This window comes from Parambassis ranga, chromosome 14, assembly GCF_900634625.1.
Source record: "Parambassis ranga chromosome 14, fParRan2.1, whole genome shotgun sequence".
Taxonomy (NCBI): Eukaryota; Metazoa; Chordata; class Actinopteri; family Ambassidae; genus Parambassis; species Parambassis ranga.
The window spans coordinates 5,611,055-5,638,983 of NC_041034.1; the positions used below are offsets into that span (position 1 = coordinate 5,611,055).

Sequence of the window (27,929 nt, forward strand, 5' to 3'; positions counted from 1 at the left end):
TATATGGTAGTAATTGGAACGCTTTCAATGAACGCACCATAGAAGCAGCTAGAAAGGAACAAGTGCCACCACGTGGCAGCTTCAATTACTACAACAATTACACTACCGCTGGGTAACATTTGGCACATAAATCATACAAATTAGATTTATTTAGTTTATTTTTATTTTCTGACGTTGTAATAATTCTGGACCAGAAAACTTTGTAGTGTAATGATATCATAATATTTCATAATAATAATGTAAAGTGGTGTTAGGCGCCGTTTTATACAAACATTTGACATTTTTATTAGAAAATCAGAATATGCTTTAAGAAAAATCCAAAATACCTGAAAGCCCTTGTTTCAGGATCAAATATGAATCATACTTCGAGACGTGGATAGCAATAAAATTATAAGTAGGTTAAGCAAACAGGAAACGCTGCCTCCGTGCGGCCGCCCCTCTCTTTTCTGTAGAATCTGACAAAGCGACCATCAGCCTCCGGGCGACAGGCTCACCCGGTTGATCCAGAGACTTCCAGCTACTGTCGGTACCTCCGCGCTTGTTAGGCCCTTGCTGTTAAGGACAGGGGGAAATTTCACCTCTAGAGTCGCGTTAAAACATTTACGGTACGTGGCTTCACGATATATCCTACCTTCTTGTATATTGTTTACTCGCTGAAGTTAGGATCAAATAGATCTTTGAGCATTTTGTCTTTATTTGAATCGCTCAGATTAGCTTAGCTTAGCGTATAGCTAAGATGCTAGCAGTATGTACGGCAACGTTAGATGCCTTGTTAGCTCACATTTTAGCTAACATGGCGCAGTTGTTAGGTTTGTGAAAACAGACAAACGATCATTTAGACACGTTTAGCCATTTATAACAGTATCTAATGCTAAACAAAGTGCTCTGCTTACACCCGCCGTTTCGCCCGTAGCAAGCTAGCTAAATGTAAATTGGCTAGCTTGGAGCCAACGTTAGCTAGGTTAGCTACGTTCTGATATAAAACAGTACATGCGTATATTTGTATTTGGTTTTCAGTCACTTTAGTGATCGTACATTGTTGATGTTAACGGGCTTTATGATAACATCGCAACTAGCTACATGCTACCTGACGCAGACAGTAGGGGCGAGATCCCAAAGTGCCATGTCTGACTGTTTTAGTGGTATGTGGCGATCTGTGGCTCACATGCCTCTGTTTTTATGCAACATACCATTTTGTTGGGGGGTGTTTTGTTGGCATCCAGTGCCCGTTGTGAACTTTATCGCTTAGACAGTCTGCTCAAGCACTATATGTACCACTCGTATGGCGTTTGTACCGATGTGTCAGCGCTGGGTGTTTCAGTGCTATGTGCCGCTTCGTTGATCCATGCCACAGTTTTGGGATGTCCTGGTGCCATTTAATGCCCGTTTTGGACTTCATCAGTTTGACAGTCTGCTCTAGCGCGTTGTATCACTCAGTTGTGCGTAGTGTTGTTGTGAGATGTGTCTAGTGTTATCTGTAAGCCAGGCAGCTCAGGGTGAACGTGTGTGAGTGCGTGCGTGCGCGCGCCCGGAGGTGCGCCGCGCTTGTGTAGGGAGCGAGCACGCAGGAGCGAGAGAAGTGTGTTGAGGCGAACAGAGGGAATTTTAGTTTACCCCATGTTTTATGTGCAGCACTGGCAAAAAAATAACGCCATCCTTCCAGCAACCACGGGCCGTTATTTAGTGCACCACCACCTCCATCACTCTTTGCTACCGAATCAGGGTTAGGGAGTTAGCCCGACGCAGTCTGGATCAGGGCAGCAATCATATATACTGTAGGAGCCATATATTTTATATATATATTTATATAAGGCAGATTTATTTCTATAATTTATTTAGAAACAAATACTCACTGCATTCTATGACGTGGTTATTTAAGAATCCCAGCTGCTTAGCTACAGCGTCATGTTACCATGGAGACAGAGAGCGGATAACTTTAGTTACAGTGGTAGTTTATGTCTCAAGCTTAAAGCAGCATTGTGAGTATGTAACTTTGTTTTTACTTTTATCTTATTGAACTTTAGATGGAATCTGTTGTTTTGTGCTTGTGTTGATATTTTGTACATTTGATCGAGTGGTTCTTTGACTGTGATCACCGTGCAGCGTGTGTAGATACAGATTAGATGTAAATGTGTGATTGTAGAGTTGTTTATAACATGATATATTATTCTGTTAATATTGTAGGTTTAGGTTTGTTAGACATACAACGTATGAATAATATTTCAATTAGTTTTAGTTCATAAAAGCATATTGAATGTTAAAAACATTAATTCATAGCAGGAATTAGTTTTGTCATAGTAGTAATTTGTTTTCAGTTTCACACTGAATGCTGCTATCCAATAAACCTGTTAGGACAGGTGGACTGTCGTCTTCAGAGTCTTGGAAAGAGGGAAGAGTTTAACTTGCCTGTCAAAGTATAGCAGACATATACACAGGACAGCACAGTAGTAGTGAGTAGTTTGTCATTTTGTTAGTCTGGTTGTCATGGTGATGTGGAATATTTGCATCATGTGAGTGTAGGTGGTGACAACATTAGGCTACAGCGTGTCATACAGATAGGTAGGGCCCATCTCTCCTCTCATCTGGCGACTGTGGAGGTTGGAGGAAGTCGCTATACTGTTGTGTTTAGTTATGTGCAGCTCCTTGTCTTCCGCTTACAGACACAGACAGTGGCATTCCGCTAAATATGAGCCACAGAGCTGTACGTACCACTGGAAGGTCCATACATACCAATTTCAGCGGCACATAATATATGCACATGGCATGGAGCATCGAAGCACCCAGCGCTGACACATCGGGGGTCTCGCCGTCACTCGATGCAGAGTTACGGTGATTTGAATAATCACTATTGTTGTATTCTAACATGTATTCCATCTACTCTACAGATCATGCCCACAATAAAACTACAGAGCTCCGATGGAGAAATCTTCGAGGTGGATGTTGAGATAGCCAAACAGTCTGTCACCATCAAGACCATGTTAGAAGGTAGAACTTGAAAATCAGCACCAAACTTTTCCGTCCATTTTGTGAGCCAACAGCTCGCTGTTGTTGTGTTTTATTTAAGTAAATACATGATTGATACTGTTGATTCTTTTGACAGATTTGGGAATGGATGATGAGGGTGATGATGACCCAGTTCCCCTCCCTAATGTGAACGCTGCCATCCTGAAGAAGGTACAGAAAACACACACACACTTACATAAGCTATATCATAAACATGCAGACATGTGTGATGACCAACAGTTTTATTGATGCGATGTAACAACAACATGAGTCTTGAATTTTCTTTTCTTGCACATCAGACCGACAGACAAGTTTCAGTGTGTATGCTACAGTGCTGGCTGTTTGTTTGTGCCCCTTTTGAACTGATGCCTCTAACCTGCGTAATAATGTTGTCTCAGAAGAATGTAAATACCTGAAAATCTCTCTTGTACAAGATGATTGTTGTGTCTTGGGCAGATGCTCAAAAAAGACTTTTGTACTTAGTTTAGCTGTAGTATAATGTAGGGCTGCAACGATTACTGGAGTTGCGAGGCAAAATGCATCGACAACTAATTTAGTACTTGATGACTCGTTAGTGACGTCATGATAATTCTCTCGTGGTGTAGCGGGATGATCAGCGCTTTGGGCGCAAGAGGCCCCGGGTTCGAAACGCGGGTGAGCTGTACAATGACCCTGCAGCGGTCCACCTGCTGCTAGATGCAGCCGTATCTATGGAAAAGCTATGACATTTACGCGTGATCCGAGTACTCGAGTGATAGCAAAAATAATCGGCGAGTATCAAAATACTCGTTTGTTGCAGCCCTAGTATAAAGGTATGCATGTCTTTGTGCACAGTTTTTAAATGCGGAGCTAATAGATGCTGTACATGCATGACTGCGTTGGCTAAAGTTAAGTTGTGTGTTTCTTGCCCCCCCCCCCCTCAGGTGATTCAGTGGTGCACTCATCACAAAGACGACCCCCCTCCTCCTGAGGATGATGAGAACAAGGAGAAGAGGACGGATGACATTCCTGTATGGGACCAGGAGTTCCTCAAAGTGGACCAAGGCACCTTGTTTGAACTCATTCTGGTAAATGTTCTTATTCTCAGCTCATTCTAGTAGACATGTTCTATTGTGGAACATTATGTTTGCATTGACCTTCATTTATAGTTAAATCTTAAATCTGTACCACAGCTCATCTGTATCAACTACCTAAACCAGAACTGATGATATAGGGTTAGTGCATGTGTGCAGATGGGAAGAAGTGGAGGGTCGGCTGATTTTAAAATAGTATGATAAGATCTGCTTTGTATCTGTGGTGTGTGTAGCCGTCCACATCTGCAGCGGAGTATAATCCAGACTTCATAGATGTTGTTTGAATGCCTGCATGTTGTTGAAGGATCACTTTGTCCAAACACAAATCCCAGTCTATCCAAAATGCTGATTCCAGTCAATCCTTTACTGCATTGCCTGGAAGAAGAGCATCAGGTCGTTTGTGTTAAAATGTTTTGATGGTTTAGAATTAGATTTCTGAATACTCTGATACACCTTCAGCTGCCTCTGCAGATGTTGTCTGTCTATCTCTTGTCAGGCATAATTTTTTTTTTCGTGTGCGACTCTGCTTCCGTGTGGTCTGTTTATTTCACTGAGTGGCCAGAGCCAACCCGAGCGGTTTGATTTGGTTAGCAGCGAGACAAGCGTTGCTTAGCAACAGTGGAGATTCTGTGGTTTGGACAAGCGCTTTAAACAGGGCAGGGATTTGAAAGGGCTTTTTTTTTCTAATACACAGTGTGACACCACACAGGCTGATCTTAGACTTACATGAGTTTGGGGAACACGTGAGTGTTTAAACCAGGCAAAGCATGTGAACGGTAACCTAAGCGGCCTTATGAGAGAGATTGGGAAATGGGGTGTTGGTGCATCTCTGGGCTTCCAGGATATGAAATCCAAGTCGCAGTGCCGGTAACTCGAGTTGATCGCCCCCCCCCCCCCCCCCCCCTCTGGCTCTTTTGAATGTGTTTACAAGCACAAAGCTGCAGGATGCTGGAGAGGTGGACGAGCTCAGCAGGTTAATGTGCACAGTTAAGAGCTGTTGTTCACATGGTTAATGTTTACATGAGCTGCTCAGGCTTCAGCTGGTGTATTCATGTGCAGTCCTTACATGTGAAACACTTAGTTTTCCTCCTGTACCCTGAAAGTGTGGACTCCAAGGCAAGAGTTAAAACAGACCTTTAAGGACGGTTGTGTGCAGACACACACACACACACACACACACACACACACACACACACACACACACACTTTGGCTGCTTCCTACAACTGGTATTGATGTTTTGAGTGTGTGCCTGCAGCCTGAAGACGTCTTTATGACCATGTGGCCTTAAAATGTGAATCCTTGCTGTTATTAACCCTGTCAGTGCCGGTGGGTCCTCTTTCTCAAAGCCACCCCTTCCTTTCCGTGTTGTGATTTCTATATAGGCCGCCAACTATTTGGACATCAAAGGCCTATTAGATGTCACCTGCAAGACGGTGGCCAACATGATCAAAGGCAAGACCCCAGAGGAGATCAGGAAGACCTTCAACATTAAGAATGACTTCACAGAGGAGGAGGAAGCCCAGGTGAGTTACTCCATCCATCATCCGGTGTGTCTGTCCAACAGCTAAACAGGCCTCTGTGTGTGATGTTATTTTTACCTCTTTATGCAATCCGGGTGCTCCCTGTCAGTCTGCGGCTGGAAGCAGACCACAGAATGCTGCTAGATCAGCATCTTTTTATTTTTGCGGAAACTGATTGGCCCGTTCTGTCGTCCACAGGTACGCAAAGAGAACCAGTGGTGTGAAGAGAAGTAAAACGGGGGTAACCTGCCGACACTACCACACTGAAAAAGGATTGTCCCTGCTATAACTGGTTGCACTGGCGTTGTTCATACTTGTTAATATTTACATTTAGTATATTTAGAGCCACATGCCTGCCCCCCCCCCCTCCAGCCACCCCCCCCCCCCCCCCCCAAAAAAAAAAAAAAACCCTCTGTATACTAATACTAGCATGACCATTTTAACTTACCTGTGTGGTGTCATTTATTTAAGAAGGCAAAGAAGCTCTTTTTTCTGTTTCCACACACTCATGTTGTGTATTGACAAAAAAAAAAAAAATCCCAGGTTTTCTCGGCATTTGAAGACAGTCCGTACAGAGTTTGCCTCTTAAAATGCTCTGGTTGTCTTTTTTTACTGGACATGTTTGTTTTCTTTTAGGTTTAATGGATTAAATAAAATGGTTTTTGACAATGGAAATGCAAAGGGGTGAATATTTTTTTTAATTTTTTTGCTCTGTACATGCATCTGTTTTTTGTGACGTCATCTTAAAGAGGAGCTGTGAAAAGAAAAACTGAAGTATGAGATAGAAACGTCTCTCTGTGTGTCCCCCTCGGACTTGAAGTAATCATGTGTGTCATCACACAGCGTTGGGTTAATGCTCCTGAGTCATGTTGTATTAAAGTGGAAGCTTCTCAGACGGGTTCTGGTGCTGGTGTTTTTTTGGGTCGCTGTTTGTCATTTATGGTCCTGGAAGGATTTTTAACAACAACACCACACAGACAGTTACTCAAAACACTTTTATTACATCAAACGGAAACACAAATGCTGCGTTCAAGGCGTTTTTAAAAAAAAACAAACAAAAAAAACGAGACGTTTGAGGCGTTCTCTGCTACTGTCCAGAACACCTTCAAATTAAAACTAGCTTTTTTTTTTAATTTTAAAGCACAAGAGCGCCCTCTGCTGGATCAAACGAGTTGTTGCTGTACAAAAGCTCAGCCCACAGGAGCTGAGTTTGAAGCTTTTAAAGCAGAAACAGTAAATTAAAGTCTTATTTTTTTTATTTATTATACTTGAAATGTCTTTTTGTTAACATTAAACATGCACAGATCGAGAACACAAAATATAGTTTGAACGCTGCTGCAGTAACACTTAACCAGAGGAGAGGAAAAAAAAACCACAAAAAATGTATTGCTTTAAGAAACGGTAGAAACTAAAAGAATGTTTTTTTTGAGTTATTTAACTTTTTTTTTACATAAAAACATATAAAAGTTTAATTATAATATAAAACTTTACAACACAATGCAATATAATAGTACCCATTTGGTCTCAGAGTAGTTTGCGGAGCTGTCGAATGAAAAAGGGAAAAAAAAATTCTCTCGCCAGGAAAACATCTGACCTTTGACCTTTTAAAACCGTATGAGTTCGATACAAAAATACCCCCCGCCCCACACACACAGTAATGAAGCCAAAGACTGAGCCTGAAAGTGCCTAAATAAACAATATGACATGATGTAAGGATGTGTAGTTGGTGGAGAAGAATGTAGCATCTGCTTTGTTATTGTGTGTGTGTGTGTGTGTGTGTGTGTGGGGAGAGTTCAGTTATTGTGTATTTGAATAGGATACTGTGTACTAAAGGTGTCTTGGACACACAATGCTTCTTATTAATGGACCTATGATGTGTTTTCCCCTCCACATCCTTATAATGAGCTGTCCTCCATCTTTGTTACCACAATGCATTGCACAGCTGTAGACACCATGAATGGGAAGACACATCAGAGCAGTTCAACAAACTCCTGAAGTAAATTGACTGTTTTTGTCAATAGTCTGGTGGCTTTAAGACAAATACATCAGTATAATGACTTCAACCTGGTTTTATCCACAGTGATAAGAATGTTTTCTCAGAATTTGCAGCGGGTGTTGGTCTTGGGTCAAAGATTGTCTTCAGCCTTTGAGAGGGAAATGCCATGTTAGCCTGGTAATGTGTGAAAATGATGTGGATGATCTTTATGGCTCTGGAGGAAGCTGAGGTGAGCAGCAGGGTCGCTGATGCAAATGGACCCCAGCCATCACTGAGTCTCTGTTAGCACTTTGAGAGAGAGTCCCGCGGCCTTGGCGGCCGACAGCACCGCTGAGCCGTGCGTCTGCTTGCCGGACAGTTCCACGTGTGTGTGGGTGTGTTTGGCTGGTGGGTGACGGAGGTCGGTGCGCCTGGCGACAGCCTGCTCTGGGTTTAAGCGTGTGTGAGAGCGCGTGTGTGCTGGCGGAGACAGGGGAATGAGCGTCAGAGGGGAGGCGGGGGGCTGTGGCGGGGAGCAGCCCGGGGAGTGGGGGCGCTGGTGCTGGAAGAGACGGTGGCGGGCGGGAGAAGGGGAGCAGGGAGAGTCTATAGCACTTAGATCTGAAGAAGTTGGGCTGGGACAGCCTCCTCCTTGAAGGTAGCGAATGCACTTCTTTTTCCTCCTAGGAACAGTCAGAGAGAGTTATCTGTGAATAAAGTGTGGATGGTAAATGTCAGCAGGCTTCAGTGAAGATGCATCATTCACAATGAGGTCAATGAAAACAGACAGATGGTTACAATGAACACAAATATTAGTGTCACAAATTCAGACTTTTTTCAATATTTACACCAATTTTATGTGAAAATATGCAAAGTTGCTCCGTTTTCTGTGGAGAAATAGTTCTAGTTCTTCTTCACCCTTTTTCTTCTTTTTTGTTCTTCTGTATGTTTTTTGGCGCAGCGTATCTCCAGCATATATTGACCGATTTCAGCCATTCAACTATCAAAATGTTCATCTCACAGAGGGTCAACTTTAAAAATTATAATTTTTCAAATATTAACCAATTTCGGTGTCATTTTTAACATTGGAGTCTATGAGAGAGCCCTTCAACGAGGGTCATCTGCCAAATGTATCTCCTCCTACACATTTCAAGCTACAGACTCCATTTTAGTCTTAAAATGCTCATTAGATGCTGCTCTGTCAAACTTGTATTCAGAATTTTCGCCACGCCAGGCTCTCAAAGGTGGAGTGGTTTTTGAGGTTCTTCTCTGCTGTTACCATGGTGACAGGCTGACACACAGAGGCATACAAAGCTCTGAATTGCTCTGATTCTCCAGCAATTCAGAGCAATGCTTCAGCTGCAGCAATCAAACTTGCATTTTTTTCAGGAAATGCCCTTTCCTAGTTATAATAATTTTATAATAATTATTTCAACTAGTGACAGCCAGACATCAAAATGATAGGAAATCTACACAAAAGTCTAAATGTGTATCTTTTCCATCTAATTTATAAAGTTGACATCTATGTAAATACATTTAAATTTTTTTTAAGGAAATACCACTTAATAATAAATTCATAATTTTAGTTTTTAGAATGGGGAATGTAAACAGTGACACCTGTGGACATTAAGTGAACTGCAGTTAGCATCCATGTGCATGAGGACACACAAGTATTGATTTTTGCCCTTTTTGTGTGTTATGTTGTACGACAACTGAAACACCATAACTAACACCAGAGTACTGCAACAAAGCCGACAGCTAGCTGGCTACATGTCCTGACCTACAGTACGTTTTGCTAGTAAAAATGGTATATTTGTTTGTTAAATAGTTCTGTTTACTAACCAAAACATATGATTCTGTTATATTTTTACACATTCTCAGTGTGTCCTTAATGATGTGCATCACAGCACTACAAATCTGTTGACCTGACAAAATAAAATAAAATAAAATGTATTAAAACTAAAAAACATACACATATAGACAACTTTATAGGATAATTAGTATTAGTGTATTATTATTATGACAGTTTCACTAGTAAAATGTACATAATAGTTTGTAGATTATGAATAACTAACAGTTGTGTGTATTTTCTGTGAGCTGAGTTTCAATGTACAAAAAGCACCATGTGCATATAAGTCCTAATGAAAGAAACAGTGGGTTTACTCTGCTAATACAGAAGAACTAGTTTTTTTTAATTTGACAATTGTAAAAAAATACAGAATCCTTTGCTGCCGTTTACATTTTTATTGTAATTATTGTGGCAACCACAGCCGCCGTTCTGCCAAACACCAGAATGTATTAAAGTCTCGTTATTGTGCAGCAGGTATAGGCTGTATACCAGGGCTGTGTTATCTCCACTGTCCTCCTGCTCTGCAGCGAACACGCTTCATCTGTCTGATGGGCTGACTGCAGTAAGTAGCTGTGCTTTGTGAGGTGTTAAACTTAAAAGCTGACTCGTGTACGACGGAGCGCAGCATCAAAGCAGTTAACAGGATCCCATGATCATTACCAGAATATGATATGAGTCACCAGGTTTAACCGCAAGGAAAGGCGCTAGGCCATATTTAGAGAGAGAGAGAGAGAGAGGGAAAGAGGGAGGGAGAAAGAGTGCAAGAGAAAGTGATTTCTAAATGTCAGAGTTCACCATCAAAAGGCGCCTGTTACCACATCGCATGAATGGAGAAAGTTGAAAGCAGATGGGCATGAGAACGCCGTCAAAATGCAAAGCTGCAGGGAGTGTGTGTGTGTTTGTGGAGCTGTGGTGATAAGGATTTGCTCTAACCACATTCAGCCCCCTTTGTTCTCTCAAACCGAAACACAAGCGTGCACACACACACACACACACACACACACACACACACACACATTTCCATGACGTGATAGTGGGAAAGACGGCGGGGTTGCTACAGTGCTGTGGTGCTGGAAGATGTTTCTGCAGAACCACACGGACTCCTGAGTCCTGCAGCCAATCGGTGGGCTGCCGTCTGCTGTGAATCCTGCTCTGACTAAAACGTGGCGGTCTGAGGCGTTGACAGGCCTCCGTCGGATGATTTATATCGTACTGCATTTCGATAAAAGCTGTAGCTACTCATCGCTAAATCAATAACAAACTCTATAAAACCAGGTTTCCAGTTTTATTTTCTGAGTGAAATATCAGCCGACTCAGACTAAATTCTGTGTTTACAGGAGGGAGATACCAGCTTAACCTTAGAAATCAGGTGGCTAACATGATCTAGAGACATTAATTGCAACGATTTGCAAGAACACACTGGTGCTTTTGACCCGATTGACCCAAGCGGAGCAACTTTGATGGGGTTTGTCGTATTATACCTGCCTAATCCCTTTGTTTTACATGTAAGTTGTTATTTTTGATGCAGAGCAGCATGTTAGTGACAGACAGCATGCAGAGCTAGATAATCTTTGGAGGCGGAGCTTGCATTGAGGCAGTGGGTAAAGGTTCATTCATAAGCATTGACGTGAAAAAAGGTCAAGACAGGGTTAAATTGTGAACATATAAAGTGCCTTCAAAGCAGCCCTGCCTCCAGCTGAGTGGTGTGAAGCTGGTGATGGTTTAATGGGAGGACGGATGGACAGACAGTGGTGCGATGCCGTGGAATGGGTGGGGTTGGATGTTTGGGTACACACCTGCAGGGACCGCACCAATCCGTTTGTTGGTTGAGGCCGAAGCGAGCTCGGCATTTCTTAGGAGAGCCCGGGTCTGAGCACAATGCACAGCATGCACAAAAACAGAGGGGAGGAAGCACAATCACAGGGAGGAGCAGAGAGAGAGGTTAGGAGAGGAGGAGAAACATGTCAGAGCAGAAAGAAGCACCAGAGGGGAAAGGGGCTGTCCGTTCAGAGGAGGGAAACTGTTAGTAAAACATTACAGCACAATGCAGCATCGACATAAACTACCCCACACACACACAACTTAAACAGTCAGCAGACGAAGGAGGAGTCAGGTGAGCTGCAGCCATCTGTTAGTACAGGATTTAAAGAGGTCACCACATTCACTTTAGATGAATCTAAACATCCAGATGCTAACTGCTATTACTTGATAACAGTCAGGTGACTGTGTGTTCTGTGCATCCTGGGGGACCATGTACATCACTTGTAATCACAGCGGCGGTCATTTCTTGTGATGACCTCCGTCTATGTAAGAGGTGAGAACCTTTTTACGCGTCTGTCTGCGTCATTTCTAAAGCCAGAACAAGCACTAACTCTGGGATGAAAATGTTCAGAATTCAGGTTACGTGGAAAGCAGAGTGGGTGGGCGGTTTGACGTTACACACACATCCTGCCTCAAAGATGTCTTTTGCTGCAGAGCGCCAACGCTCAGTTCAAACTCTTTAACTCTTTGAAAGACGCTGCTGGTCATTTGTTTTTTTGCTGAATGTATTTACATGTGTTTACCTGTGTTGGAGTCCTGCTGCTTCTCCCTTTTTCTTCTCTTCCTCTTGCCCTGTGGAAGAAAAAAAAAAACACCTCCAATGAAGATGAGTCTGGTTCGGCTGATGAAATGACTGCATGGCTGATGAGCTCAAAAGGGATTATAAACTCTAGACTACATATGTGACATCATTTGTAAAGCAAAAAGAGACACTGGTAATCCTCTTTAATGATGTTCAGGAGCAGGTTTTTCTAGTCTATATATATGAGGAAATGAGGTTTTCAAGCAACAACCAGTGACCATATCAGACTAACTGAAGGCAAGAAAGAGAAACAGAAGAATATGTTGCAGTCACTGTCGACTCTATTCATGCAAAACCTCAAGTGTTCTCCACAAAATGTATCTTTGTCATCTGAGATGCTCCAAAAGCTCGTGTTTATATATTTTTACTGTGTGTCCCCATGTGTGTGTCTGCTGAGGTGAACATCAGAGCTGTTCACACAGATCCGGTGATGGTGGAGTGAGGCCTCATATTTGGGTGAGATGAAGGATGTGGGTATAGAAATCTACCGCCTACGCTTCAATGTCTGTCCTCCTCAGCTCGCTGTCAGCTTTGTCTATGCGGTTACAACTCCTCCTCCTCCTCCTGCGACTGCTTCTTTCAGAAGTCTGTAGGCGTGTGTGTGTGTGTGTGCGTGTGCAGTCTATATGTACGTTTTTTTTAGTGACTTGGAGGAGAAAAACCCTCCACAGGTGCGGGGGCGATATGTGGAACTTCTCTTCCTGTTTTGGTTGTAGGTCCAGTGAGCAGAGGCTGATAGGAGTGAGGGTGGGGATATATATATATATATATATATATATATATATATATATATATATATATATATAGTCAAAGTCATTACACAACCTGTTCTTTCCTGTGTATGTTTATATATATATATGCACATTTGTGACACTTGAGCTGCTGCTGAACTTTTGCAGAGTGGTTTGTTTTTACAGGGGCCAGCAAGCATATTTATCCACGTGAAACAATCACACAGCATTAACAGTCTTATGCCTTCCTGAGCTGCTTAAAGCTCCATGCATACAGCAGTAGCTCCTCCACCTACAGCGTGATCACAGCTAACAGAGCTCTGGTTTATAACATCATCACAACATCATGAGGATGGATCCATTTGCCATTTTTTTGGGGGGCTTTTATTTTGAAATAAAACCAGCTCCTATGCCAAGTCTAAACATATCATAGATTGTTGATGTTTAGCACTAGTTCAGATGTTTTGAATGATGTGTCATAAACCACAGTTCGAATAGAGACGTGTTTGCCATGCCTGCCTGTGATCAGATCAGTCACATAAAGAGAAGCGAGACAGCGCAGCAGAGGAAAGCGTAAACATAACATGTGTCTGATTATCTCAACATTATTCTCACATTAATTACAGGAGCGCACGTTTCAGCACGTCCACATCACATGTCTTGCTTTGCCATCATAAAAAAAAAATGAAGGCTGTATTTTAAAGGGATGCCCAATAAATAAATGACTGCACTAAAGCAGCGAGGCCAGCCATGCGGCCCTGCTATCTGTTAGTTGAGCAAAATGGGCTGATTTATACCTCTGTGTGATTCAGTGTTGTGTAGGTTAACGTGTCTATGACTTGTTTGTGAGTCTGATGTGTGTGTGTGTGTGTGTGTGTGTGTGTGTGACTCATTCGTTTTGGAAGGTGCATGCAAAACTTTGCACAGGACCCCACTCCCTTTCATGCAGCTTTTCATACTCTTATTATTATTATTTTTTTCCTTTTTCCCCCACCACAGAGGTATAAATCCACCATAAGACGTGTCCCTACCCAATCAGCTTTATTCTTTTCCCCTGCGACCCCGCTAAGGCCCGCCTCCTGCAAGAGTTTAACAGCACACTGAGAAGTCAGAGGCACACAGCAGCCCAGATCCAGCACATCCCTTACAACATTCGAATGAAACGCATGCACCACACAGGTTTTACTTTTTGTATGACTGGCTGGCCTGAGAGACAACAATCATGCTGCTAGTCAGTCTGCTTTCTTCACCTTTGATTTTAGACTTTAATCAGATGACTGCTATTGTCATAAATACTCGATTTCTCATGTTATTATGCTGAAAAACTATGAAAATCAAACCAATAAAATGAATAATACAAAGAAGTAATCCTGTGATTTTAAAGGGACAGTTCACCCCAAATTTAGGGCGTGAACTGTCCCTTTAAGACCTAAACACAATCATTAAACAGCCTGTCGTGTGTTCTTGTTGTTCGGGTGGTTTCTTCCCCCTTTTTTTTTCATCTGAGGCATTTTTTTTTAGTTAAATCAAACAGGAGGAGTAAGATGAAGATGTCCTTACATAGTTGTCTCTAGCGGACCAGGTCGGGTAGAGCTGCATGTGCAGTTGTCTTTCCTTTCGGGCCAGCTCGTAGTATTTGGCCTGTTCCTCCCGGGTCAGTGCATGCCACTGGACACGAGAGAGAGAGAGAGAGAGAGAGAGAGAGGATCTGTTAATATTTTTATTGATTTACTCACAGTATCAAGACACTGGGGTGAACATGAAAGTAGAAATAAAGCCTCCTGTCATGTCTTAGAAAGAAAATAATAAATGAAAATGATACTCATTAAAAGGATTTGATACTGTCCAGTGTATTTTTCTGTGTTGCATAAAGTGAGGAGCTGCAGTATTAGAATAGAACAGTGTTCACATTACTGCAACCCTCTCATGTTCCTCATGTGTGAAATTACAGACTGACCTGGAAACAGGATTAGTCTGTGTTTCTGTGTGTGTGCATCCCCTCACCCTTCGCCCCAGAATCTGATTGATGGCGGCGCTCTCCTTTAACGTGCACTCTGCGATGACCTTCGCCCTCATCTCCTTCATGTAAAGCATGAAGGCGTTCAGGGGTTTCTTGATGACCGGTTTCTTGGGCTCCTTCTCGCGCTTGGTCTCCACCTGCGGTTTCCTGGAGGGGGGAGGAAGAGAGAAAGGAAGAGAGGTGTGAGGATAATTTGATCAAAACTGATTAAACACTTGTCGCAGAACTGATGAAGCATACGTGAGATGTACACTTACACATACATGCCCCTATCATACTGATCATGTTCCTGTTTGCCTGTAGGGGGCACTATGGCTGGGTGGGGGATCCCCGTTGGATGCATGCCCGATGGTCCGAGCATCAGTGAGTGAGGGAACCTGAAGGAGCAAAGAGGAAGAAGAGGATGGAGGAGAATGGTCAGACAGTGTGAGTGAGTTTAGACAGACACACAAAGCCACAAGCAGGAAGCGACAAAGCCGGAGAGGAAGTTCGGGGGGCGGCAATGTGCAGAAAAATGGCTGAAAGGGCGACTTTTCATCAAAGTATTGTCTTGGATTTTTCAGGAATTAGACAGAAAACAACACTGTTTAGCATCAACTCCACAGGCTGAACACTGAAGTCAGACCTTTATGTGTAGAGGGGCTGAGGTTAAATTCTGACATTTGCCACCACTAGAGGGCGTGCAAGCATTATAGGGAAAAAGGGAAACAGAGAGAGAGGTTTGGAGATGAGAAATCATCTCAACAACTAATTTCACCAGCATATGGTCCACATGTATTCATTTAAAGTCTCCGAGGGGATTTTACTTCATTTTCATGAAGTTTGTCATTTAGCAGAGCAACAGATGCTTTATGCTTCAGCACATATACTGACTGTGGAGACAGTCGGACCGAAAAGGAAGCAGCAAAAAAAAAGAAGAAAAAAGCATCAGCTGCTGGCAGCTTAGCGAGAGTCCGAGTCATAAATAAGCATTGTTTGTTTTAGCCTGCATGTGTGCAGCGTATAAATGGGCTTTACTGCATCTGACAATTTCAGACAAGGTCGATGCAGCTTAAAGGTCACAGTGAAGAAAGTCCACCTGTCTGAAAGATGCAGAGCTAAAACAAACATGGAAGTTGCCTCATGTGAAAAAGAGCAAAGTAAAGCAAATTTACTTAAACATGTTGCTTTCTCATGAAGGTCAGCTTGAATTTTTTATTTTTCTGTGTGTCTTTAAAACAGGAGAGAAGCTGCAGCTTAGCTTTAAAATACATCTTTAATGTAGTTTTTTATAGTGCGTGTGTTGGATCAGGAACACACACTAATAAACAGTGCCTGAAGCTGGCAATGTCGTGTGTGTGTGTGTGTGTGTGTGTAGCAGCGATTAGCTTGGCTCGGCTCAGTTTGCCTTGACTCAGCTTGTTTCTGGCAAAAACACTGAACAGGTCCTGTTTACAGCACACACTGCTTCCAATACATTCGTTCATTAGCTGTCCAATGAAATCTGTCACTGAACACAGTGAATGGAAAAGTCCTGCTCAGGCATTTTAAATGTGCTATAAACAGGAGCTGATGATGCAGAGCATTGTTTTTTTTCTCTTGGTTCAGCTCGGCTCGGCTCGGCTCGGCTCTGTGTCTGGCCGGCCAGTTACGGTACCTGGAGTAGGACGAGGCGCTGGGGAGATTGGCGGAGTAGGACTGCCTAAATCCACAGGGTGACAGGCCAGGATAGACCGGCTGGCTCTGCCTGCCACGGCACAGCAGAGGGGAGAGAGGGGCGGCAGCAGGTGCTGCCTTTTAGCTTTACAGGTACACCTTTGTTTTTTAAAGCCTATTTGGACTAAATTCAGTAAAAATCACTCTTAAATGCCCGTTCTCTATGTGTTCAGGCATACATCTGTAAATGCATTAATGTATTTTAATGTGCAAACAAACAGAATAAACACAAATAAACTCCAGGACTTGTATAGTGTTTGATCATTCTTATACAAAGTTAATTCACAGGGATTAATGCCTCTTGTGATGCATGTCGATCCCCTGTGGAAAGTCTAGATCGGCTCTGTTGACAGCTGTGTGTCAATACTCGGCTTACAGGGAACACAAACACACACACACACACACACCGTGGGAGGTCGAGGAGGGTGGGACGGGGTGTAAAGGAAGAGCCTTTGATATGTAGAAAACCACACTTCTACCTCCTGAGAGCCACTACAACCATCCCCCACAACCTTCATCAATGTATGCACACACACACACACACACATCAATCCATATCTACCATTGAAGCCACCGTTACAATCATCATTATCATCACACATGCTTCCTCTTCTTATCTACTCTACTGTGTCAGTTCAAGAGCCTCAGGATGAAGCAGTGCTATGTATACAGTGAAGCCCAGCAGCAGAAGCCCTTCACTGGGGACAGATTCAGAGATTAGCCCTGGAGGACCATTCACGCTATAATCCGGTTTTAATGGAGGGCACACTGAAACACAGGTCAAGAGTCACAGTTCAAACACACTCAGAATGTAATGAATACTGTTTTTAAACAGTGAAGTGTAAAAGGTATGTTCAATATGCAATTAAAATTAGCATATTTAGCATGCTAACCAGCTAGCGTCCGTCCGTAATACCCCTCAGTGGGTCAACTAGTCTGGCATTGTTTCTTTTTTTCTTGTTTATAACTGCACCCTTTTGTCAATTGATAAATAAAATGGCGAACACGACAATGTTTATAGCCTTTGTGCTGTATGTATGTGAATGGCATGGCTGGACAGAGGTATGCTGGGAATTAAACGAACGAGCCGCTGCTCAGCTACACTGCGGCTTCACGCTTTGTTCTCACATGTAGTGTAACAGAGATGCTGCAGCCTGCTAGGTGAGAGCCTGAGTCACAGGTACGAATGTCAGTAAAAAAAAGGTGACAGCTTTCAAGCTTTATTTCCTGTTGTGACATTAATGACCTTACAAATCACCTCTGACTGCACTCCAGGTATCCAGTTAAAGGACCAGTCTGTACAATTTTACAACTTTAGAGAATAAAAGTCATTTTCTTACTTGAAATCAATTTTTTTTAGGGACCCAAGATTCCTCCTGCAATTTCAGCTAATCGTTACTCTGATTACTATATTGCTAAAGCTTGCTTGTTGAAGATAAAACGCCTTTTCTTTTACATAAGACGTGTTGGTGAGTCTCATGGTCTCACCACAGCGGCTGTCAAACAACAACAAAACACATCTCAGATAATTCCTGATGCCTTCGTGCCTCTGAGGCGACTACCCGACCAGACAGGGACGTATGGAGGTGGTCGTGGTGGGACAAGAGTCTAAACTAGGCTGTAAATCACAACAAAAGACAACAAGAGGCTGACATTTAACTGCTTATTTTCCATGTTTTTCTGCCTTTAGTTGAAAAAAAACCACTACAAGGAGCCAAAAACAAGCAGATAATCTGGGTTAAAGGAGATTAGCTGTTATAATACTTGTGAAAATCCACAGTCTGAAAAAAAAAATGCCTGACATGAGAAATGTCTGGGGACCTATACAGCCCGTCCTGCAGACATAAACACACATGTAAGCAAACAAACTTTCAACAAGCTTTCATCCCAAATCTCCATGACATTTAATGTAAGCCTTTAACTATTCCTGGAGGGGATTTGTGTCCAGGCTGCAGATCCTGTAGGTTGTAATACATGGATTTGTGTTGTTCCACAAATCAATGGAAGTCTGACGATCAACCAGCATGACATTGAGAGCTCACAATCAAGTCTGGATTGATGGAAACCTGAAGGTGAATATGGACCAGATGTGGTAACTCAGCAGAGACCCCCACACTGCTGCTGCTGCTGCTGCTGCTGTGGAACCCATAAGTCAAATCACAGGCTTAAAGTGTGAATAGATACAAGCCAAAATGTCACATTCGGCTTTCCTTGAAGTGGGGTTGTACCCATAGTCTATATAGTGTTTTATCTATAGTAGGTGGTGGTGGATACCCCTAATTACCAACACAGAAAACATGCAATGGACTGCACCAGATGCATCGGCACCAGACTCGATTGACAAAAATGTGTTATTATGTATTATCGCACAGCAATAGGCCGGGGCAACTTATGTCCATAGAGTCTGGTGACTGTGGAAAAGCTGTCTCATAGCAGGGTAACGCTTTCTTTAGTTGGTTGAAATGTTTGATGTTGCTGACATCATCCACAGCAGTTTATTTACTGTCTTCATACTCCCGGGGTATGCTGCTGTGAGATGATTTACTGACTTCAGTTAAGCACTAATTCAACCAAACTAATATATTCTGAGTTTATTAAAGTCAGAATATGCATGAAAAAGTTCCATCATTTCCCAGAATGCAACATGTAGGCTATCGAATACTGCATTCTCTATGATAAGATGTCTTCTTGGCAACATGATCCCCCGTTTTAAATCACATAAAAGTCTCTTTATAATCAGATTTCAGTCAGCACTCTTTCTTGTGACCGGACAGCTGCAGTGTGTAGAGTTATTTCGGTTGACATTTCATTTTGAATTTCACATTCCTTTTTTTTTTTTTTGACCAGAGGCCACGAAAGTTGAAGGGTCCAGAACAAACAGGATCAAACATGAAGCGGTTTCCTTGACAACAGGACTCCAGGTTAGCTTAACCTGACACCAGGTGAACCCATGATGTATGTACCAGTGACCTGGGTCAGTGTGTGTGTGTGAGTGAACGGCAGTTAAATGATGATGATGATGATTGGTGATTTGTAAAATTTGTTTTTCTTTTTTTTTTTTTTTTTAGGGGAAAGCTTCTTTAATCATTTGGAAACATGGTTATTTGTGGGTCAAGGGTTAAATTTGTTACAAATTTGGACTCAAACACACAAAAAAGAAACAAAAAGAGTAAATTTTTTATATTAAATTAAAAAAAAAAGTCAAATGATTCCTTAAAAAAACCAATAAAACCAGTCAGATCTTTACTTTATGAGGCTAGGAACAGATTTATTTCTGCGTTTTAACTCAAAAATTGAGCCCAATGATCACTGAATGTGTGTGTGAGAGACTCACCAGCTCATAGAGGGAGTGATCTGGCCGACGCCGCCTGGCGGGAGGGAGTAATACCCTGAGAGGTCTTGGGACTGGTGCCTGTGAACGCCTGGAGGACACACACATTACAACAGTCAGTTTTCTGATTAGTATATTAGTATGCAGCTAAAGACGCTAGCAGGTCACATGACCTTATTAACCGTTGCAATTTATACTCATACAGTTGTTAGGCGAGGTCAGCGGCCCCCGGGCCTGATGGGCTATTAGCACCATTAGCAGCCTGGGAACCTGGTATTAAATGCAGAGATGCCCTTAACGTAGGTCACACACACTCCCACTCCACGCTGTCACACAGTGTGTGTGTGTGTGTGTGTGTGTTTGTGTGTGTGTTGGACCCTCCACTGGGAACTGATGTCACCACTTTGTTTCACTGGTTTACTCTACACAAGTTAGGGGCTGTGGAAAAAAGTGCCCAGACAAGAGCAGACGCACACCCAAACACGAACACACAAACAAACATTCTCTGTCTCTACTTATAGCAGAAATGTTTTCTAACAAAAGAAACACAGACAGCTCGACTCTCTGCCCTCACACAGTCCCGCTCTCGACTGTCTCTCTCTCTCTCTCTCTCTCTCTCTTTGTGCCCTTCAAAGGAAGTCATTTGTCAACAGGCAGCACCTAGCACTTAGCGCAGCCCGGCTGCTAACCTGTGTTTGCAGCAGAGGAATGCTCTAGATGACTGTAATTTGGCCGCGGCTCCGGGCCTGTTTCAGGACCCTGAGCTGCTATAAATCTGGATGACAGGAATGTGACTGAGTCAGTCGACCTGTCTCACCACTCTGATCCTTCCTCCTGTCCCGCTGTCTATCCCACCACACCCTCCCTCCTTTTCTTCTCCATCATCTCTCCACCCTTCCACTGTCCAGACTCCTCCTCCTCCTCCTCGCTGCCCTCATTCTCACCCCTCGTTTACCTCTATTTTCCTTCCTTCATTACAGACCTCTGCTCTGTTTGTTACTCTCTCATCCTCCTCTATGTCCTTTCCCAGAGAGCTTGAGGCTCCAGTAGATAACTCTGTAATATATACAACCCTACAGATCTGTTCATACATGCATATTAAAAATCTTAACGCATTTAGCTTTTCTCACACTCTGAGCACTTTCATTGTTTTGACAGACATGAATCATCAGCGCAAAAGGTTAAAAACTAGGTTAGAAAATACCCGACATTTGGCTGAAAAGGTGAAAGTTTGTGTATATAAAAACAGCAAATTATCAAAGGTGCATTTGAACCAAAAATAACTTGTAGGTGCTAAATGATCTGAGAAATCAATTCACCTTTGGAGGAGCCGTTTAGCAGCTAAGATTTCTTCATCCTTATCTTCATCTACTAGGCAGCGGTGGCTCATGGGTATTGTAGTTTTTGTGAGTAAACTGATGAACAAAATCTTTTCAGAAAAGAAAGATGCAGCTGCCATCTTGGAACCAGAGGTCAGGAGGTGACGCTATTCCACCCATAGTTAGGTCCATGTCCTAGCTGCTAACATACAGACTCATACCAGGAGACAATCCAGATGTTTTGGCCTCACTTTTATGGAGCTGTTACGGCGTCCATCTTTATCCAGGCTCTGTTTCAATCTAGCTAACATCTCATGACTCCAGACTCCTGTTTTGGTCATAGTTACCATCCTAGTAGCGACTTGAGATGTGAGGATGTTATGTCACTTCTACGATTGTCCAATGTTGATCTGACACTACATGGTAATCCCTTACCTACAGATTCTGCAGATTGATGTGCAGGAGATGACCTTCTATTTAAATAAACCTAAATCATACATGAGCCTGAGGCATCAGAGAGCTCCATCTTCCCACCAACACACAAACATGGGCCAGTCTGCTGCTTTGCCAGAGGGCTGCGGTCTGAGTATTAATATTGTATGAGGCTGTATGAGGCTGTATGAGGCGATGCATTCCTTGGAATTAAATCTGATGGCTAATCATAACAGACATTAACACTGAAGTTATGCATGCTAACGTGTCATGAGACACGCCAAAACAGAAATCCTTAACGCGCAGCTTTTACTTTCAATCATCCCTCTTGAATGTGATGAAAACACACAAACGCTGGTTTCTGTAAGTCACGTTTCTGCCGCTGCTCTGACACTATCAGCTCTGCAGTCTGCTGTTGGGAAACCTGAAGGGGAAAATTAGTGGCAGTAATGGGGCAGTTTTCTTTGGAATGCCCCTTTTAAAGCGGCCGCCTAATAACAACTACAGCAACTATCTCACGGTCTCCATGTCAGCGTCTCGGGAAACACTTCAAAGGGAAACCATTTGAGTCAAACTGGCTCTGCGTGAGCTCGGTATCAGAACGTGTGCATGTTAAACTGAGAGTCGAGGAGCTGAAAATAGTATTCCTGCACTGATAATGTGCTGTAGTGGTTATAACCACTGAGAGTGAAAGCGCTGCAGCATCTGAGCCTTTAAATGACTTGACAATCAGCCTGTGTGGTGTACATAAAAGAGCCCAAGACCAGAAGAAACTTTGTAGTGTTTTGTTACAGTAAGGGCGGTAATGAGTGATGACAATTTTTATACAAATACTGGAACCTGTTTTTTTTAAGAGCAAACATCAAAAAGTCACAGTAATAGCAAAAGTCTGTTTTTTTTACAATGTAGAAGTGCAGGTTATGAAAGTCGTGTCTAATATGACTCCTTTAATTTGGTAACTTTTTTTGTGACTCACACTCTCGCTATCAATTCAGAGGAGGAAACACACACAAGAGGCAAAGTTTTAGTTTTATTTTAGCTACTTTTCAATGGTTTAAATTTGTGCATTTAAATAATATTTGCTCAATATTTAACACATTAAAACAATAAGGATAAATATAAATTCTAAAATGTGAAAGTTTTATGTTTAATAAAACTTTATATATGTATTTAGAATGATTTTACAGTTTAAAAAACACAATTTTAAACTTTACACATACATTTTGAGTCTCATTTTTTTGTTTTTTTATTCCATTTTACTCTTGGCATGAATAGAAAGTGATTTTCTTGGGGACTATTTCCAGCTGCGGATTAATACACAGCAGGATGTTGGATTTTAGGGAACGTGTGCTCATGTAACCTTATCGTTTCATGGCACAGATACTGTATATAAGTGTGTATAACAGCAGAAAGTCTCCTAAAAATGGACAAGTAGTAATCCCACTGGGTTATAATCCTGGATTTAGATAATTGATTTGTTAACAACAATAAAAATATAGCACCTCTTGTATTTTTATGAGATGTAGAGCTCAGTTAGAGTGAAGCATGCTGACTGCAGCTCACTGCACCACTCACACTTCTTCTGCTGACATGTACAGTAATTCCAAAAAACACAGACAAAAACCATACAGTAAGTGTTAATCCCACATATGATAGCGTGACAGTTTCACATCTGCGTTTCCACTGTGTTTTATAACCTATTGTCCGAACCAGCAGTCATATCTGGAAAAAAAGGTGTCTCAGTCGACTAGGTCCACATTTGAGTCACATGTGGTGTTATGGTCGAGTGGACAGATGACCGGCTCACCAGCTGGGTCACATAATGACGAACACAACCCAGCAAAAAGGATGCTACACACTCACAATGTTCTCATTTGTTCTAATAATGATAATAATCATTTCATTTATGGGCAATTCAATGATCCGTTATAGGAGTTTTTACTTTGCTGTGGTTGCACAAAAACACACACACACAGATTAAACAAACAGCAGCTCTTTGGTTACCTTGGAAACTGGTATTCTTGCATTCCTGTCATTGTCAGTGTCAGTCTCTAATTTTAAGTCTCTTGCTGTATCTGTGTGAGGTGATGACGTAAAGCGGAGCTTAGATCTGACAGTCTGCACCTCCGCTGCCACATTACCAAACTGTACAGCTAAAATTAGAGCTGGGATTATGGAGGTTTGCAGCCCACTAACATGTCTGACTGCACTGACTCCTTCAAGTGAGAGAAGATATTGTAAACAAGACGCAAAATAAAAGGAGTATTACAGGAAGTGTCACCTTGAGAAGAAATTTAACTATCGAAAGATTGATCGATCGATAAGATATTGATCCTGTCAATGATGCAGGAGTGCAGAAACTCCGACAAATGACAACACTGATGAGGTAACGCATACCTGTGGCTACCTGACGAAGGATATGAGTGAGGTCAGGAGATTTGTGCGAGTGTGTGTGTGCACTCCATGGCAACATAGGCATAATTCAGGTGAGGAAGGTTACATACAGCAGCCAGGTGTTACAGAGTGTGTGTGTGTGTGTTAGAAGCAGGTGGCTCAGTCTGTCATTACAGGCTGAGTCACTGCGCTAGCGTCAGCTATGGATACACACACACGGTGTAGACCAGACAAAAAGAGTGTGTTTGTAGGAAAAAGGGGGATTTCCAGGCGGAGCAGGCAGGAGACGGTCTGAAGTCTGACTCTAATACCTAATCAGAGCCATAAAAAGGCTTTTGTTGATCTCTTTTTTTTCCTTTCTCTCAACATTTTTGTCGGTTTTTGTGACAAAACGTCATCATCATCTCCATCATAATCCTTCAAAGAACTCAGAACTCAGTCGGACAGCTCTTGAGGAGCTGAAACCTCATTAACAGTGTATTAAATCATCAAGCCTCCACTATTAATCATTATTCTCATCACCCCTCATGTTGCTGAAGATCAGTTCTCTCCCATGGACCCAATTCATTATGAGACTCTGGTTGTTACTGTTCTGCTCTGTAGCTCAGACACTTTACTAGGAAACTGCCCAATTACATCAATTTATTACTAAATAAAACTTTAGTTTTACTTTCATTTCTCCACACACTCCCTCAATCACTCATCCGCCACCATAAGTGTGCTTTCTATTTCTCTCACGCGCCCTTTGTTTTTATCCTCTCTCAAGCTCTCTGCATTAAAATATACTTTAAGTTATCCAGTGCTGGTTGAAGGGTCGAGGTTTCAAACTACATGTGGTGGGATTACAAGTGGACATGTCCTAATCTAAAAGAAAGACGTCTGTCCTGTTAACCTCAGCTCAGGAATGACAGTAAATCTAGAGAAACAAAATCCCTTTCTTAAAGTTTCATGACATTTGTGCACTAAGGGACCAAAATAAAAACAATCCTGCAGGAAGGATTGGGATTACCAGATTATGTGTAGATCCTGCAGAAGGACAAACATGTTGATTGTCTATAAAGATGATTTTAATAACTTAAATATTCTTAAAATGTGCTAGGAAATTATAGATTATGAGTCTACACTGTCAAATAATCCATATTAAACAATTTGGATTGAGATTAGGGCAAACATCTGGATGTGTACAATCCCATTTACAAGCATAATGTTGCAGGTTGTATTACAACAGAAGTCACTTAAATTAAAGTGGTTCATCCTCACAGGAGCTTGAATAAGTATAAATAGTATAATAGTTGTGAAGACACTCCTGTTTAAATAAAGCAGTGGGAGTCTGTCAGGAGGACAGAAGCTACCATTCTGCATCTCTCTATACTTCTGAGGACTTTCAGTGTGTTCATCCATTATCCTCTGGAGACCATGAACAGGCGAACCGACCCACACCGCCACCCTTTCAGGTCTCCCCGCAGTGTTTAAATGTCAGGGTGTGTTTGTTTGTGACCTCCAAACAGAGCGCAGAGTGTGTTTGTATGAGCCGTGCCTGCTAAGGAGAACCGTGTGTGCGCTGCTGCGATGGTTGGTGCGATTGTCACCCTAATTGTTTCCATCTTTGTGTGTGAGTGTGTGTGGCTGGCGGTCCCTTCTGAAGACTAGGCCACTTCAGAGCAGCCGTGGGACTGCCGCAGGCTGACGGAGCCGGTGCTGCCACTTCACACACTGTGTGCGTGCCTGTGTGTGTCTGCGTGTGTGTCCATGTGTGAGGGAAGTTTAAGAAATATTTTGTGTGTATTTGAAAGAGAGAAAGAACACAAATGTGAGGATGCTGTATTTGTTATATGACATTTTACATGTGTTTCTTGTTAAAATGACACAATGCTTGTGTGTGTGTGTGTTTTGCATCTGTGTAGATGTGATGAGTAATGTGTCAACAGAACAAACAAATCCCAGTGTGTGTGTGGATCAGGATTTCATCAGCTGTCTGGATGTTTACCCTTTTTTTCCAAGCATGGATGAAAGTGTGTGTCCTACAACACCAGTGCAACCTGTGTGTTTTGTGTGTGTGTTCTTACCTGTCTTCTGGCTCATGTCTGTAGGCAGATGTGGAGGACTCGGACTGAAGTGGTCGTTGCTGTACGGCAGGAGAGACGTCAGCGGGTGCATCCCGTGAGATTGTTGCACCACCGACACTTTGTTAGACTGTTGGAGACACAAAACAACGACATTAAATTAATTTTGATAATGATGATGCAGCATGAGATTGACTACTATCACAAGGAAAACAAACATTTAGTTTAACATCAAAGGTATTGATGGCATGTTATGGTTTACAAAAAATACAGAAGTGATGTACAGGGTTAATGTTGCAAGAAAATTTGTAGAAAATCAATCAATTAACGAGAAAAAAGTTACCGGTAATACTGTCCAGACTGTACCAGATGAAAAATTATAAATGTATTTTAAGAAACTGGGATTATTGTCTAAGAGAGAAATTCATAATTTGTGAGAATAAAATCAAACATTTGAGATTAAAAAAAAAATCTCGCTTTTTTGAAGCTTTTTCTGAGGTCGGATGTAGCAAAGGAAGAATAAAAACTCTTCATTATTGTATTTTCTAATAATGTTTGGCGACTACGTCTCAAGATGTCAAAGTTCAGGTTCATTCACTGAGTCAAAGGCCGCAGATCAAAGAGCATCACAATTATGCACGATTTCCTTTCATTCATTTTCTTACAAAAGAAGCTGGGTCCATCCAGACACAAGCATGAAAAGATCTGGGAAAATCTCTGATTTATCTTTTCTTCTCTCAACTGAATCCCTGACAGAAGATGCAAATATGAGACTCTCTCTGACACACACACACACACACACACACACTGAGAACTGGACATTTTGAACATGGTTTGGAACAAAACAGATGGGCTGTACTTTTCTCTCATTGGTTTGCAGTGAAGCAGAGAGGAGGAGGAGGAGGAGGAGGAGGACCATTTGATCGATAAGCCTTTGATGATCAAGTGAGGCTGCGTGCAAGCTTGTTTGCTTTCATGTTTCTGTTTACAAATGGCTTTCAATAACTTACGTGAAATCCAGTTATTGCTAATGCTCACAGCATGCTGGCTAACATACGATATGTTACAGCAGTTTGCAAACTCAGAGGCAGCTAAGCAGGCAGGCTTGGCCGGAGTTACACTGCATACGTTCGAACCAGGCCCTGGTGTGTGTGTGTGGGCACTGTAATTATTTCTATGGGAGCAGAAATATGAGTGTGAATGTGTGTGTTATATCTTTGAACGTCTGGCAGAGATGCTGATTTTCATTTATATAGTTTTTTAGGCGATTTTATTTTGTACACTGAAATGGACAAATATGTGTGTGTGTGGACCAGCATTTGCATCTGTGTGTGTGTGGACTGTGTGTAACATCAGCACTACAGAGGGGCAGACCTGGTGCTACTTGCTCGGCCTCCTGCTGAGTTACAAAGTGAATACCTTATCACTTAAAGGCAGAGCTTCCACACGCTACACACATTAACACGCGCACACATAGCTCCTTTCCTATCCATCAGCATCTTAAACACTCACTGAACAAACACACACACACACTGAAATGCATCCTCATGTGTATGCTACACGGCTGGCTGTGGAGCTAAGATCAAACTCTAACTAAACCGCTTTGAATGTCGAGACACATGAAAACAAAACACGCTGCCTCTGTGCTGGAGAGCCAATGGATGGGAGGTGCATGTGTGTGTTTGTGTGGAGGGGGGGAACAGGTAGGCTGTGTTGGAGGCAAGGTGGAGAAGGAGGTGGTGCCAGGATTCATAAAAAATCATTAAAAAAAGCCCTCAGATAGAGATGAAGGAGAGGCTTTGTAGATTTAAAGAAGATGCAAAGATGATTGACATGGGTTGCCATGGTAACACATTATAAAAACAATAAGGAAATGCATCATAGGACAAACTATTACTGA

At 42.3% G+C, this 27,929-nt stretch overlaps 2 protein-coding genes across 8 annotated transcripts in view; one reads left to right on the forward strand and one right to left on the reverse strand.

The window, feature by feature from the left end:
• Nucleotides 1–458: 458 nt before the first annotated feature.
• Nucleotides 459–6,272, forward strand: skp1 (S-phase kinase-associated protein 1). The gene is made up of 6 exons (XM_028420808.1): nt 459–605; nt 2,886–2,985; nt 3,101–3,174; nt 3,927–4,070; nt 5,460–5,600; nt 5,796–6,272. The coding sequence occupies exons 2-6, from the start codon at nt 2,889–2,891 to the stop codon at nt 5,829–5,831; spliced, it is 492 nt and encodes a 163-aa protein (XP_028276609.1). The 5' UTR covers nt 459–605; nt 2,886–2,888; the 3' UTR covers nt 5,832–6,272.
• A 1,136-nt stretch (nt 6,273–7,408) lies between these two features.
• tcf7 (transcription factor 7) overlaps nt 7,409–27,929 on the reverse strand; it is a 48,838-nt gene continuing 28,317 nt past the window's right edge. Inside the window, exons 4-13 of one of the 7 annotated variants that reach the window (XM_028420807.1) lie at nt 26,033–26,159; nt 19,825–19,912; nt 16,432–16,521; nt 15,053–15,172; nt 14,780–14,942; nt 14,336–14,443; nt 13,807–13,854; nt 11,986–12,034; nt 11,218–11,290; nt 7,409–8,255 (exon numbers count right to left, since the gene is read on the reverse strand). In XM_028420807.1, the coding sequence (XP_028276608.1) occupies nt 7,862–8,255; nt 11,218–11,290; nt 11,986–12,034; nt 13,807–13,854; nt 14,336–14,443; nt 14,780–14,942; nt 15,053–15,172; nt 16,432–16,521; nt 19,825–19,912; nt 26,033–26,159 (1,260 nt within the window). In that variant the 3' untranslated portion in view covers nt 7,409–7,861. Of the gene's footprint in view, nt 8,280–11,217; nt 11,291–11,985; nt 12,035–13,806; nt 13,855–14,335; nt 14,444–14,779; nt 14,943–15,052; nt 15,173–16,431; nt 16,522–19,824; nt 19,913–26,032; nt 26,160–27,929 lie in introns of all 7 variants that reach the window. The other 6 variants (XM_028420800.1, XM_028420803.1, XM_028420804.1 and 3 more) reach the window with 6 other exon arrangements.